The sequence below is a fragment of the Manis pentadactyla genome, chromosome 11 (assembly GCF_030020395.1).
Source record: "Manis pentadactyla isolate mManPen7 chromosome 11, mManPen7.hap1, whole genome shotgun sequence".
In the NCBI taxonomy this organism is placed as follows: domain Eukaryota; kingdom Metazoa; phylum Chordata; class Mammalia; order Pholidota; family Manidae; genus Manis; species Manis pentadactyla.
The window spans coordinates 114,562,996-114,577,875 of NC_080029.1; the positions used below are offsets into that span (position 1 = coordinate 114,562,996).

At 40.7% G+C, this 14,880-nt stretch overlaps 1 protein-coding gene across 1 annotated transcript in view; it reads left to right on the plus strand.

Moving 5' to 3' along the window:
• Positions 1-14,880, plus strand: part of MAP2K1 (mitogen-activated protein kinase kinase 1) — an 81,584-nt gene that overhangs the window by 46,117 nt on the left and 20,587 nt on the right. The window contains exons 4-5 of the mRNA XM_036932276.2: positions 4,485-4,562; positions 5,102-5,153. Coding sequence (XP_036788171.1) covers positions 4,485-4,562; positions 5,102-5,153 — 130 coding nt within the window. The remainder of the gene's footprint in view (positions 1-4,484; positions 4,563-5,101; positions 5,154-14,880) is intronic.

The window sequence follows — 14,880 nt, forward strand, 5'->3', positions numbered from 1 at the left end:
AACAGCTGTGGACTGAAGCCCAAGCAGCTATGCTCCACCGTAGCCTTTTGCTTCAGCCCTAGACACCCTCACCCCTCACTTGGTCCCTGAGGAGGCCCTCCTGCCAGGACTTGCTCCTCTGGCTGCCCCTGATGGGAAAACTGACTGTTGGCTGCCACTTCCTTTGGGGATTTCACCTTTGCCTCAGCTTGCACTTTTCAAAGGTGTTGTCGTGTAGAGCTCTGTTCATTACTGTTATCCCACCTTCTGAGGGCCTCTGGTCCTCCGTGTTAGGGTCTTTGCATGATCTTCATTAACATTTTCCCCCAACACTTTAGTATGAAACTTTTCATATGGAAAGTTGAAGGAATTCTGTAATGTACATTCTAAACCCACCACCTCCATTCTACAATTATTATTTGCCACATTTGCTTTTCCACATAATGTCCATCTATCCATTGCTCAAATCATTTTTTGAATGCATTTTAAAGTAAATTTGTGTCAATTAGCATTTATTAAGGCCCGTCTACTAAAGCACTGAGCCAGGGGCTGACCTTTCTTAGAAATAAGCTCTGTTTGCCCAGCCTGAATTCTGAGGCCAAGGGGTAAATGGATGCTCCCGGATTGGAAGAGGAACGCTGCTGCCTTGGGGGAGGTAGATTCCTGCTCAGGTGGCAGCTGAGCAGCCAGGGAACTGGGAACTCAGGGCTGATGGTTCTTATGCAGGAGTAAAAGCTTTCGAGCTCTTGTTTTTTTTTCATAAAGCATTTGTCTCTTCTGTAGAAAACCTTCACAAAAACACCACTGACTTAGTTAATAATTGCCTTCTAAAAATAAACATAATTTTAGCAGCTTCAGTCATTGAAGGCAAGTCCTTGGCAACAGTGAAATAGAATTAAAAGGTTGTAAGGTGAGTTGCAGGCAACTCTGGGCAACCCGAACTGTGGTTTGTGCTTCTTAAATCTTGCTAATTCCATTGTTCACACTGTAACTCTGCTTATAGCGCAGAAGGAGGTTAAAGAGTAGAGATTTCTTCCTTTTTTAATAGAAATATTTATGAAAGGTGCCAGGGAAAGTGTAAACCAGGACAGCTGAGCTGTCCTTTCTTCTAGGCTGTGGAACCTGACAACCACAGGGCTGGCTTACCTACCTCATTTGATCAGATTTTGACAAGTGTTGCCTTTGTTACCCAGTTTTAATTGTATAGTCCTCCCTGATAATTAGGCAAAGCCATCAAAGCAAAGGATCTGAAACCACATTCAATTGGAAGCAAAATGGAAATTGCTTAGAATATTCCTGCACTGGAGTCCCACTTCCCATTGGTAAAGGAAATTGAGAGGTGCTAGGGCGTTTGTAGGAGACTGCTGACTTGGGTGTGGCTACCTGGGCTGTGGTGCTGTCCTGATTTGGCCACCAGGGTCCTGTGGCGTAGTGCAGGCAGCGAGGCTCAGAGGATAAGCCAAACCTTAGCCTGGGTGTGGATAAAATGAAGGTTTCTGTGGCCAGGATTCTCACCTGGCCCTGGTCGGCTAGCTCACTGCACACATGTGGGCAATACGTTGTTATTGACTCTATATAAAGAGCTCCGCCCAGTGCTCTGAGTGACATGGTGGCAGGGCTGCAAGGCTGCAAGGCTGCAGGAGAGCAGAGCAGAGGCTGAAGTGGTGGCAGCGCTGAAGACAGGCCCACAGGACGGGTGTGCAGGCAGAGAGGCCCAGAGGCAGAGACCAGCTTGCTGCATGCAGACTTGCTCTGAATGGATGAGATTTTAGTGACTGACCTGCCACTGTAGAAATAAAGTTGGGTATAACCCTTTCACCCCAAGAGTGTTCTACTGTCATTTCTTTGGTCACATTGAATCCATAGTGAACTTGCTCAGGGCTGAAACCCATTGGCAAGATACTGGGGTCACAGCCTGGGTGGGGCATTTCTAAGGGCTCTGGAAGATAAGTGTGTTTACAGAATTCTGTTTGGTTCTAGATTAATAATGCCACTCTCATATCTGTGTGGAGATTATGGCACATTTGAAATTTCAGGTTGAATTTTGGAACCCTCCGCTGTGCTCCTTTGTTGACTGTGACTGTCCACCATTAGGTAGTTGTGCTAGGGAATTTATTATGATTTGAAGTCAAACACATTCAAGGGTGTTTGTGTGCATTTGAGAACCCATACCTGTACCACTTTCTTACTCCGTCAGCATCTGTGATCCAGAGTTGACACTGACAGAAAGTGATTGGTCCAACTATCCTTTGTAAGCACAGAATTTTTAAGTTGCTAATATACTTTTAGTATTGTTTTAGGTAATATTTTATGAGAGATCTGTATCCCTAAATGAGTCTTATTTTTCACCTCCTTTAGAAAGAAGGCAGTGTTATCTAACAGTGCCTTTGCACAGAATGGGTGCTCAGTATCTGTTAATTGATTTATAGATTTACTTCTTCACTTTCATAAATGAGTTCAATAATTTAAAAAGGGAAAACATTCATTGTAGAAAATTTATAAGCAAAAGCACAAGGAGGAGATGATTCAACAAAAACCCCTGATAACCTTACTATGTTGCTGGAAGTAACCATTGATAACATTTTTGATGTTCTGATTTTGTATGAGTATATACTTTTTTATTTTCATAAAAATGGTATTATGCTCTGTCCTTCTTTTATCACGTTATGCATTGTCCTGTGACTTTATGTTCCATGGCTGCATCATAGAGGCTGGCTGGGTAGTTTTTGGAAACAGGATGTCTCTGCTTACCTGGGTCTTGCCCACCTCCAGGGCTCAGCTTCCTTGTCACTTCTGTTGCGAGCCCTTCCCTTAGCCGTTTTGTCCTGGAATCACTTTATCCTCTGAGTACCCGTGGCAATGTCTGTTTTCTTCATTCAGCTGTTTGTTCCCTGCTGTATTTAAGAGGAGGATTTAAGGTGCCTTGCCTCTTTATGAATATGTTCTGTCTCTCCAAGCAGTGTGTTTTTTCCTGTATTTGTAGTTTTTTCCATCCCTAGTTCTTTACATATCCCTATTCCTTACACAGAGGTGATTAATACGTGATGGGTGATGAAGGTAACTGCTCGGTGTAGACAGGCTACCTTAGAAAGTCAGTCTGAGTTTGTAGAAATTTGGCTTCTGAGGGTAATTTTTAATTGCAGGTGGTAATTGGCTGTACCTGAAGCCATAGAGGTGTGAACCTATTTCTACCTCGATACCATCAGGCTTCCTGGAGTGATTCATTCCTTCAAGATCTCAGGTTAAAATGTAGAATCCATGAATGGGAAGGCTCAGCATGTGAGCCCTGCAGAGGCTGGCCTCACACTGCACTTGTACTGTCTCTTGTGCGCTCCTCTCCGCCTCTGCCCAGGGTCAGGCTCATGTCATCCCACCCTGATCAGCTCCTCACTGATCTCCCCTGCCTCTTTCTCTCAGCTGCTGTGGTTTTCATCTTAAAACACCCAGGTTGGATTCCTTTCCTTCTGTCTCCGTAAGGTCAAGTCTTGGTTCCTTGGTGGGGCTCCGTGATCTGGCCACAGACAGTCATTTCCAGCCTGATCCATAACTGCGTTTCTTCATGGACCCGCAATGAAATGGCGTCCCAGGGGCACTGAATGCTTCTCTGCTTTTGATCTTGTTAAAATACCCAGTTCATATCCTGCCCTGCTTCTCCTCTTTTCCAGCTATAGAAACTATGCTCATTCTTTGAGTAAGATTTCAGCTTAAATGACATCTTTCAAGTAAAGTTAGAATTACTTCTCCCTTCTTCTGTATGTTTACAGCACTTACACATTTATTCTGTTTTGTTATATTTTATTAAGAGTTATATATTTCTTCTATTAGTTTGTAAATTTATTGACAGGAACTAGGTCTTTTTCGTATCCACCCCCCAGGTAGAACCCAACACAATCCATAGCACATGGTAGGATTTGTGGAATGAATTACTACTTTCTATGACATTTCTTTTTTGGATTTCTTAAATGTGATTTGTTAGGATAATACCAGATACAAGTGGTGATTTATATGTTGGTGATAAAATGGCTAACATTTATTGAGCACTTACTATGGGCTAGGCATTGTTCCGAGTGCTTTATGTGTATCAGTCAGCTTATTTAATACTTATAAGAGCCCCATGATTATTATAATGGCCTTATAATTATTATCATCCCTACCTTACAAGTTGAGTAACTTGGTCAAAGTCCCCTAAATAGTGAGTGGCAAAGTTAGGATGCAAATTTAGATAGTCTGCCCTGGAGCCTGTACTCCTAACTGTACTGTCAGTCCAGAACAAACCTTCTGACCCCTGAATTAGTAAATTGTTTAATGATTATTCAAAAGATTTGATTTACTAGTTATTCGAAGCCTCCCACAGTATTTTGCATTCATATCTTATTTGATGTCTGGAACAAACTGGAAGATCCCTTCTACTTGCCATGTATAAGATGCACTTTCCCACTGAAGTTTAACATTTGAAAGAGCAGTTAGACACATTGTCACTAATGTGCTGGTTTTCTCCTTCGTAGGATGGGGGTTCATTGGATCAGGTTCTGAAGAAAGCTGGAAGAATTCCTGAACAAATTTTAGGAAAAGTTAGCATTGCTGTGAGTATATCATGCAGTTTTTCTTCCACGTCCCTCATTGATAAGCTCATAAGATGGTAGGAAATGGACAAGGGAGGAAGGTAAGAAGTCAGTGAAGGGAAAGTTTGTAAGGAAAGTGGGGTTTTCTCACTAGAATTTTCCTGTTTAGATTCTAGATACAATATTCTCATGTGTACACTAGAACTAGAAAAGTGACTTTCTCTGTATTAAAATCTGTGTCTTTAGAATAGGACAGGGTATCCAAAAGAATTCCCTTTTGTGGCATCAGAAAACCTCTCTTTAAATTGCAGATTTAGAAAAAAATGAATTCAAAATGTTATCTAAACTTGTGTAATCAATTTTGTTTAAAAATAATACTCTACACACTGTAAAAAGATGGTTTCTTGATGATGAGGCAGGTTTAAAAAAATCAAATAAGGGAAGAAGGCAAATTTGTGATGTTAGATGATAAATTTTCTAGATGATTTTAAAACAGAGAGTTGAGTATTTTCTAAACACCAGTATTTGTTTCCCATCTTTTTACATTCTCTTTCCTCTAGGTAATAAAGGGCCTGACATATCTGAGAGAGAAGCACAAGATTATGCATAGAGGTAAGATATGACTTGCTAGTTGTTACATTTTGAATTTTAGCTGAAATCTGAAAGTTATTACATCCTCTTTTGTGTTTTGGTGTAAAAGCCATTTAAAATTGAATGGTAGATTTAATTTTTACTACAAGTCTTTGACTATTTAGTTTGATGACTGGAGCAATAAGTTCCCACCCTCTTTTTTTTGTCTGTGGCACACCTGTCACCTGGGATTGTGATAGGCATAGTCACCTAGTTAGCCCAGGCCAGAGCCCCAGCTTGAACTTACCCACCCCCACTGTCACTGTCTGCCCACTGGCCTAGATCATGCATGGTTATGGCAGGCCCAGAGCCGTGACTCACTGGCTGGATATGAGTTTGACTGTAGAAGAAACTCTGGTTTCTTTTATTAAAGTAATACATATACACTTTCTGTATGACCATACCGCTCTTCGGTAAATGAGGACCCATATGTTCATATAGACTCAGATACAGATGTTTAAAGCAGCTACATATTTAGTAGAAATGACCAAAATGTTCTCTAACACACAGAAAGATAGACAAATTGTAATATATCCATACAGTCAAATCCTACTCAGCAAGAAAAATGAGGCTACTGATACATGTAATTTTGATGAATCTCAGAATTATTTATGCTGGATGAAAACTTGAAACAAAACAGTACAAACTGTTACCATTTATATAAAACTATGGAGAAAACAACAGTGGATCTAGTGACAGAAAGTAGGTCAGGGGTTGCCTGTGTATCCGTGAGGGTCTAGGGAGAGATTAACATCAGAGACATGAGGGAACTTTTTGTTGTGATGGAAATGTTCTGTCTTGATTGTGCTAGTAGATACATGGGTATATGCATTTATCAAAAATCAAACTTTCCACTAAAGTGGCTGCATTTTATAGTGTATTAATTATTTATCTCAATAAAGTTTATTAAAAAAAAAAAAGAAAAAGCCAGAGGAAAGAGAAAAGGAAAACTGTGTTTTTGACCATGTTCCTTCAGCGGCAGTGTGCTAACAGTGACAGGTGTAAGGAGGAGGGCTGAGGAGTGGAGTGCAATGGGGCTGCTATGTATTAGATGATAAATTCCAAATTTTAAAATAGTTTTTTAAAATAAAGCCTTTAGAATTATAAAATATACATAACATAAATATACATGAAATTTACCATTTAAATTAAAAGTGTACAAATTTAAGTACACTCATATTGTTAGCCAACCACCATCACTATCAGTGTTGATACTGTGTCAATTTTGCTTTAGTTGATCTATAGTTTCAAAGCCATTCATTGACAATCCCAGTAGTCTTTTTTGTAGAATTGATAAATTGTGTCTAAAATTTATATGGAAGTGCAAAGGACCGAGAATAGCCAAAACAACTTTGAAAAAGAAAAACGAAGCTGGGAAACTTATATTCCCCAATTTCAAGTTTGATTATAAAGTTATAGTAATCAATAGAATGTTGTATTGATGGGAAATTTAACATAAAAGATTAAATAAAACAGAAGAATTAAGAAGTAGACACATGCATATATATAGTCAATTGAGTTTTTTTTACATTTTTTTAAATTAAAAAATTTTTACTTATTTACTTACTTAAATTTTTTATTACCCTTGAATCCCCCTCTCTTCCCACCCGCCCTCCCACACCCCTCCCCTTTGGTTACCACTAGTCCCTTCTTGGAGTCTGTGAGTCTGCTGCTGTTTTGTTCCTTCAGTTTTGCTTCGTTGTTACATTCCATAAATGAGGGAAATCATTTGGCATTTGTCTTTCTCCTCCTGGCTTATTTCACTGAGCATAATGTCCTCCAGCTCCATCCATGGTGTGCAAATGGTAGGATTTGTTTAATTCTTATGGCTGAATAGTATTCCATTGTGTATATGTACCACATCTTCTTTATCCATTCATCTACTGATGGACACTTAGGTTGCTTCCATATCTTAGCTATTGTAAATAGTGCTGTGATAAACATAGGGGTGCATATGTCTTTTTGAATCTGAGAAGTTGTATTCTTTGGGTAAATTCCAAGGAGTGAGATTCCGGGGTCAAATGGTATTTCTATTTTTAGTTTTTTGAGGAACCTCCGTATTTCTTTCCACAATGGTTGAACTAGCTTACATTCCCACCAGCAGTGTAGGAGGGTTCCCCTTTGTCTGCATCCTCGCCAGCATTTGTTGTTCTTAGTCTTTTCGATGCTGGCCATCCTTACTGGTGTGAGGTGATATCTCATTGTGGTTTTAATTTGCATTTCCCTGATGATTAGTGATGTGGTGTATCTTTTCATGTGTCTGTTGGCCATTTGAATTTCTTTGGAGAACTGTCTCTTCATATCCTCTGCCCATTAATCAGGTTATTTGCTTTTTGTTTGTTGAGGCTGTAGTCAGTTGAGTTTGATAAAGATTCCAAGGTAGTTCAATATGGGAAGAATAATTTTTTCAAGAAATGAGGATGGAACAATTGGATATCCATATGCACAAAAATGAACCCATACTATTACCTCACACCACATACAAAAATTAACTTTCAGTGGATTGCAGGTCAAACTGTAAGAGTTAAACTATATAACTTCTAAAAGAGGAGACTATCTTAGTGACATGTGTTTTAGCAAAGAGTTTGTAAGTGGGACACAAAAAGCACAGACTATGAAGGAAAAATCAACAAATTGAACTTCATCTAAATTAAAAACATTTGCTTTTCAAAAGGCACCATGACAAAAACGAAAAAGGCCAGTCACAGACTCAGAAAAATACTGGCAAAACATATATATGCGAAAGGACCTTATCTCGAATATATAAAGACCTCTTACAACTTAACAATAAAAAGATAAACACCTAAAAAATAGACCTTATCTAGACTATATAAAGACCTCTTACAACTTAGTAATAAAAAGATAACAGCTCAAAACATGGGTAAAACATTTGAACACTTTACTAGAGAAGATATGTGAATGGTAGATAAGCACATGAAAAGATACACAACATTATTAGTTATTAGGGAAATGTAAATTAAAACTGCAATGAGATAACACTACACACCCAATAGATGTCTAAATTGACTGATCATATGTTGACATTATGGAGCAACTGGAACTCTCAGACACTGCTAGTAGGAATATAAAATGGTAGAATCATGTCAGAAAACAGCTTATGTTTCATAAAATGTTAAGCATAAACCTACTCTGCATTCAGCCTTTTCACTCCTAGGATTTTCCCTAAAGAAACGAAAGCATATGTCCATTCAAGCTCTTGTACATGAATGCTCATAGTTTTATTTGTAATAGCTAAAAACTAGAAACAACCCAAATGTCTGTCAACAGTATAAACAAAGTATATACTTATGTATTTAAAATGCAAAACTATAGAAAGCCTTCTGCTTTCTAACTGTACTTGCTACCATTTTGTCCTCTCTCTAATGACAATTAAGAAAGTATCAATAGAAGGTGTGGTATAGCTTGAGGAGGGAGCAGTTTTCCAGTATTATGACCTTATTATGTGTTTTTTTTCTTTTGGTATCAATATACACTTACATGAGCAACATTGTGGTTACTAGATTCCCCCCATTATCAAGTCCCCCCCACAAACCCCATTACAGTCACTCTCCATCAATGTAGGAAGATGCTATAGAAGCACTACTTGTCTTCTCTGTGTTGTACTGACTTTCCTGTGCCCCCCCCCCCCACATTATGTGTGATAATCATAATGCCCCCTTTTCCCCTTTTCCCTGTCTTCCCACCCATCCTCCCTAGTCCCTTTCCCTTTGGTAACTAACTGTTAGTCCATTCTTGGGCTCTGTGAGTCTGCTGCTGTTTTGTTCCTTCAGTTTTTGCTTTGTTCTTATACTCCACTGGTGAGTGAGATAATTTGATACTTGTCTGTCTCTGCCTGGCTTATTTCACTGAGCATAATACCCTCTAGCTCCATCCATGCATGTTGCTGCAAATGGTAGGATTTGTTTTCTTCTTATGGCTGAATAATATTCCATTGTGTATATGTACCACATCTTCTTTATCCCTTCATCTGCTGATGGACACTTAGGTTGCTTCCATTTCTTGGCTATTGTAAATAGTGCTGCGATAAACATAGGGGTGCATCTGTCTTTTTCAAACTGGGCTGCTGCATTCTTAGGGTAAATACCTAGGAGTGGAATTCCTGGGTCAAATGGTAATATTATGTGTTTTTTAAAAGACATCTGAGTTCCATGTTAGACTAGTTTAGTGTATTAATTTCTAGGAAATAGGAGTAGCTAAAAGGAGAGGGGGAATTAACATTTCTTGAGCATGCAGCAGTTCTAGGGCTGCAAATGACATGTAATCTCACTTAGGGAACCATGAAGTCAGTGTTGTAGAAAGATCTGGTAGAGAAAAGCCATTACATGTATAAAATGGAATCCTATTGCTATGAGGATACAATATGAGGATTCATGAAATTACATAAGGAAAGCAACTGGCAAAGTGTTCCCGTATTGAAGGGCCTAACAAATGCTAATTGTCTTCCTTATTCCTTTATGTAATTTGTGAGGAAACTGAGACCTAGTGTGATTAATTTCCTTCTATGAGCTGTACCTTTGCACAGTGTTTTCTCACCTTTGCTCACATTACTGCCTTTCCTGGGAAGGCTTACTCTCCAGTCCTCTCCCCCTGCCCCCCTCAGACTCATACCCTTGCTAGACTAAGTCTGCTCATTCTTTTAAGTACAACATGAGGCTTGGGAATCAGCCAAAGTTCAAATCCTAGCTCTCGTACATACAGGGTGTATAAACTCTTGAGTTATCATTCATCTATACAATCAAGGCAATTCATGCCAAAGAGCAGTAATTGCAAATTCCATGCTTGTTTCATATAGTTGTGAGAATTAAAATCTTCTTCATAGGTCATTAATGTTAACTAACAGTGATGTTACTGTTAAGCTCACACATCTCTTCTAATGAGAAGCTTTTCCATGAACCTACTCCCCGTTGCCAAAGTAGATTAAGCACTCTGCCTCTGTATTCTGCCAGAGGAGCAGTGTCTATCTCTTTCTTATGTAACAATGATCACTGCTTATTGAGGACTTGTTGTGTACCAATGGCTGTAATATGAGCTCTATGATACTTCATTTATTGTTCACCACAACCTCATATTAGTATATTTTTTCCTATTTTACAGATGTGGAAACCAAAGCTCAGAGAGTTTATATGTCTCATTAGTCTGTGAGTTTCTTCTAATCAGGGAACATCACTAATTCACCTTTGCATCCCTAGTCCCTAACATAATAGCAGAGAATAGCTCCTCCTTAAAGGTTTGTTAGAGTGGTGGATGTGTGATTAACTTGTGTCAGAACACACAGGAATCAACAGTGAAAGTGGGCCAAAAGCCCATGTTGCCGGCTCTGAACATAGTCATTAATCCAGTCTTGTGTTTTTTCTTACCATGTGCCTTCTATATATCATGCTGCATGCTTTTGATGGAGAGCTCTAACTGTATTTCCTTTCCAAAGAGAGGATGGTTTCAGCTCATTCCTGGAATAACTAGCTTGCTCTCCGCTGCTGCCTGGTGCTGCCCCCACTTTCCCAGGAATGTCTTTTCTGCCTCCATCAGTTACTGCTTTTTGGCAAGAAGAGCTGTTTTGTGAGCCAGGCAGCTCTTTAGACAGATGTTTTTGCTGGAGAGCTCACTACCTGCTCAGGCCAGAAGGGGAGGTCAGGAAAAGGACTTCCCTCCATTGAACAGTGTGTGTACGGGCAGGCCTGGCCTGGTTGCCCAGCTTTTCAGACTCTTGTGTTTGTGGGTCTTCTCTGGAAACCTAAAAGAATTCATTGTAAGGCCTGGCCTGTGGAATGGTCCTCTTGCACAACTTGATTCCTGAGCCGAAAGCACAATGAGTGGATGATTTCTGGAAGCCTGAGAGAGAGAGAGAGAGAGAATCGCTCTGACTCTATCTTTAGGCTTCCTCACTAGTAAGTTTTTCCTCTGATCTAGACATATTCTTTCCTGATGAAGTTTAAACTTTTTTCTCATTTTGTCCTTGGGGAACAACAAGAATAAATTTTTCTCTGCCTCATATTTTAATTTATTCTTTGTTGGTACTGATTTGCTGTCAGTATCTCAGTGATTATATCAAAGCTTTTGCTGTGTAATTAAACACCCCAACACTTATTAATTTTAAAACAACAACAGTTTATTACTTTCTACAATTCAGTGGGTTGGCAGGGTCTCTCTCCCCATGTTTTCACTCAATCAGGGAGGCTAAAGCCGTGGCTTCTTCCCATGATGGTGTTAGGGTTTCAGGAGCAAAAGAAGGTAACCCACAATACTCAAGCACTGTTTAAGCCTCTCTTTAGGTCAGGCTTGTTAATGTCTGCTGGTTATAGGAAGTTGTGTGGTCAAGTCAAATTCAAAAGTAGAGACATAGACTCTCTCTTTTTGGGAGGAACTACAAAATGTTATGGCCAGTTTTTTCCCTCTGTCACAGTGATGCAAGGTCAGGGTTCAAATCCTGACTGTGCTACTTACTATCAAATCTTGGGTAAGTTATTTAACTTCTTCAAACCTCAGGAAGATGGAGGAAATCGAGCCTGCCTAGAGGGTTGTGAGGATTGAGATAATGCCTGCAAAGCAGTTAGAATAGCACTTGGCATACAGTAGACACTTAATATATATTAGCTGTTGCTTATCAGGTGAATTAGTAAGTTTTCATAAAGGCCAGCAACAGGAACCAGCCCGACTCAAGTGTCTCAAAACTTATTCATTTGAAGGACCCCTAGAAAGTTCATAGAATCCTCTGAGCAGCTGAACCCACAGACTTTGGCAGGACAGGGACCAAGGCTACTCTGGTTGGGAGGCTGGGTCATGCCAGCAGAAAAGCAGCTGCCCTTGGTCCAGGCTACCACTGGTTGCTGGTGCTGGGCCAGGTGGCCCTTTTCAGCCTCACTGCGGGGTGGCCTGCACGCTCAGTCCCCTCAAACAGGGGCCCAGGGTTAGTGCCTCTGAAGTATACACCCCCACAACAGTCATGCATGTATCAAGGGACATCATCCCCTCCTGCTGAGTGTTGGGGGCCCATTGGCACCCTGTTACCTATTCCAGCTTGCAGAGGGGACACTAAGGATTTTAAATTATTAGGTTAAAAGTGATTCTGGGTGTGCCCTCCCTTAAGTATAACTAATGTACAAAAATAACTTAGGACACAAGTTGCTCAGGGGCAGTTCTTTGCTTTTTCAAAACATTCACTACAAGATCTTTCAAGAATCTTCAAAAGGCAAGCAACTTACATCAGTCTGATTGAAACATCTCTTAGGACTATGTTGGTGATACAAAACCAGGCATCCCTGCACTTACATACTTTTTAAGTGAGAAGAAGTACCATGACGGTATTTGGGGGAGATCAACTGTTTTCAGGTGCCATGTAGGTACTGTTTTTCCAGCTAGATAGTAAGTAGCCTCTTCAGAGTTTGTGAGGTACACTGCCTTGGGTGTGCAGGTGGCTAGCTTTCCTACATTTCTAATATGTCCATGCTTGATGAGAACCTAGAGGTAAGCAGGTTCTCACCCTCAGTCCTGAAGGGATTTGGCTCTGCCCTCATGGAGAAGGACTTCTTGGGCAGGTCATGTACAGATGATACCTCTGCTGTCTGAAGCTCTGGCCAGGTGTCCTGGATTGCATCCTTGGTGAACGGGTCCACTGTGATCTGTCCTGGTGTTGTACAGACATTGTATTCTATTTCCCCTCGGTGCTCAGAGGGTGAAGCAGTCTGTGTGGCTCAGCCTGGTGTATGTGGTTTGTGAGCTGTTGACCAGTAGGTAGGTTTTAGATCTGTAAATCCCCTGGAGTGTAAGTTTTCTCTGACATCTCTGGGTAACATTCTGGTGACTAGTCATGGATAGACACATGCACATGTTCCTTTATATTTATTTACCCTTCTCCTCACAGTCACTTTCCTATCGATAAAAGTAATGCATATTTGTAAAATACTCATATGTACCAAGTTCAAGGAACTGGGTGAATCAACTACAGAAGGCATAAAGATGATCCAGAAGGTCCTCCAGGAGCTTAGAGTCTAATGGGGAAAGAGACATAACTGTAAATAACTGGAATGCGTGGTGGAACACAACCAGTGTCATTTTTTTATGCTTGCATCATGCCAACTTCCGAATAGAATTTGATGTGACAGAGTTAGTTAGGATTTCTTTGGTTTTGGTGTCAGAAATCCAACTCAGGATTAATCCAAAGAGGGACTGTATTGGCTTGGGTTACCAGGAGGTCTGGAGACAGGGATAGCTGGGAGGTTGAGATGACAGGCTCAGGATTCTAGTCACCTCTTGGCTTTCCTCTTCCTGGTGTAGGCTTCCTTTTCGGTCAAGCCGTTTTTCTGTGGGGGCAACCTGGATCTCACTAGTGCCAGGTGCATCTAGTCCTTAGGGTCCCCTATTCCAGAGAAGGAGCTCCACTTACTCTCAGCATCCAGATCAGTGCCTGAACCACTGATTGGCTCTGCTTAGAGTACCCACCCACTCATGGACCAATTGCTGTGTCCAGGGGACTTGAGCTAGTAGTCTCTTTGGCCATCCTGGGTTATAAGCCCATTTCCATGGCAGGGTAGATGGGGCCTCTTAGTGATATCCTAGTAGAAACACTTGCTATTGAGGGGGGAGCATACCCCACATGGAAAAGAGGGGTTTTACTGGAAGTTGGGGGGAGGAACAGGTGCTGAAAGCTCATTAGGCCTCTTTTCACTAAAAATACTATTAAGCTTTAGGTCAGAATGACAAAAACTCCTGCAGATCAAACCCTAATTAAGCATTGGAGGCAGGGTGAGCATATTGGCGGCCTGTTGCCTATTTTCGTATGGCCTGCAAGCAAAAAAATGTTTTTCAGAATTTTGTGATGTGATAATTGTGTGAATTTGAATTTCAATGTCCCTAAATGAAGTTTTATTGGAACACAGGCACACTTACTTGTTCAAGTGTTGTCCGTGGCTGCTTTTGTGCTATAATGGCAAAGTTGAATAGTTGCTTGTGAAAGAGACCAACTGTGTGGCCCTCCAAGGAAGAAATATTTCTCTCTGTTCCTTTACAGAAGAAGCTTCCTGACCCCCGAGTTAAGGGGAGGAAGAATCCCTTGACTGAGGAAGCTTTAGAATTTAAGCACAGAACTTAGCTTTAAGTTTATTAAACTTTAAGTTTTTTATGAAAACATAGATGTTTTCACTAAAACAGGGGAGAGGGGTTTTCCCTGACCCTGAAGCTCTGAAGGGAATTAGCCACAAAGGATTCTGTGTAGTCTTTGCAGTTGCCGTGGCAGGAAGTTATAGGTCCAGCTCATCCAAAGTGGACTCAAGTTGGCTGTGAGTTAAACGGGGTCCTAGGATATAGCTCTGCTCCTTGGCATTTAAAGCAGTAGTTTGCATTGCCAGCTCACCACTCTTCTTGCCTATTATCAAGGCCTTGTTTTGATCAAGACCCTGAGGAAGCATTATGTAATTTAGATTGATAGGGAGTTTATACAATTTAGCCTGTGAATTATTTCTGCCTAGGAGTTGCTGATGAAGGTCAGTAAATACTAAGGACAGTTTCAAATTATGCCTCGACTTGTTTTTCTTTTCCTTATATCAGATGCAGGACTGTGTAAGCTGCCTGACCTTCATGGCCAGGGTTGAATTAGTAGCCTGGGCCTCAAGCATGCTGAGAAAGGCAGCCTAGGTTTTTGAGGGGATGCGTAATGAGACTGTAACTGGAGCCGCTGTGATGGCTCTATCCAGAG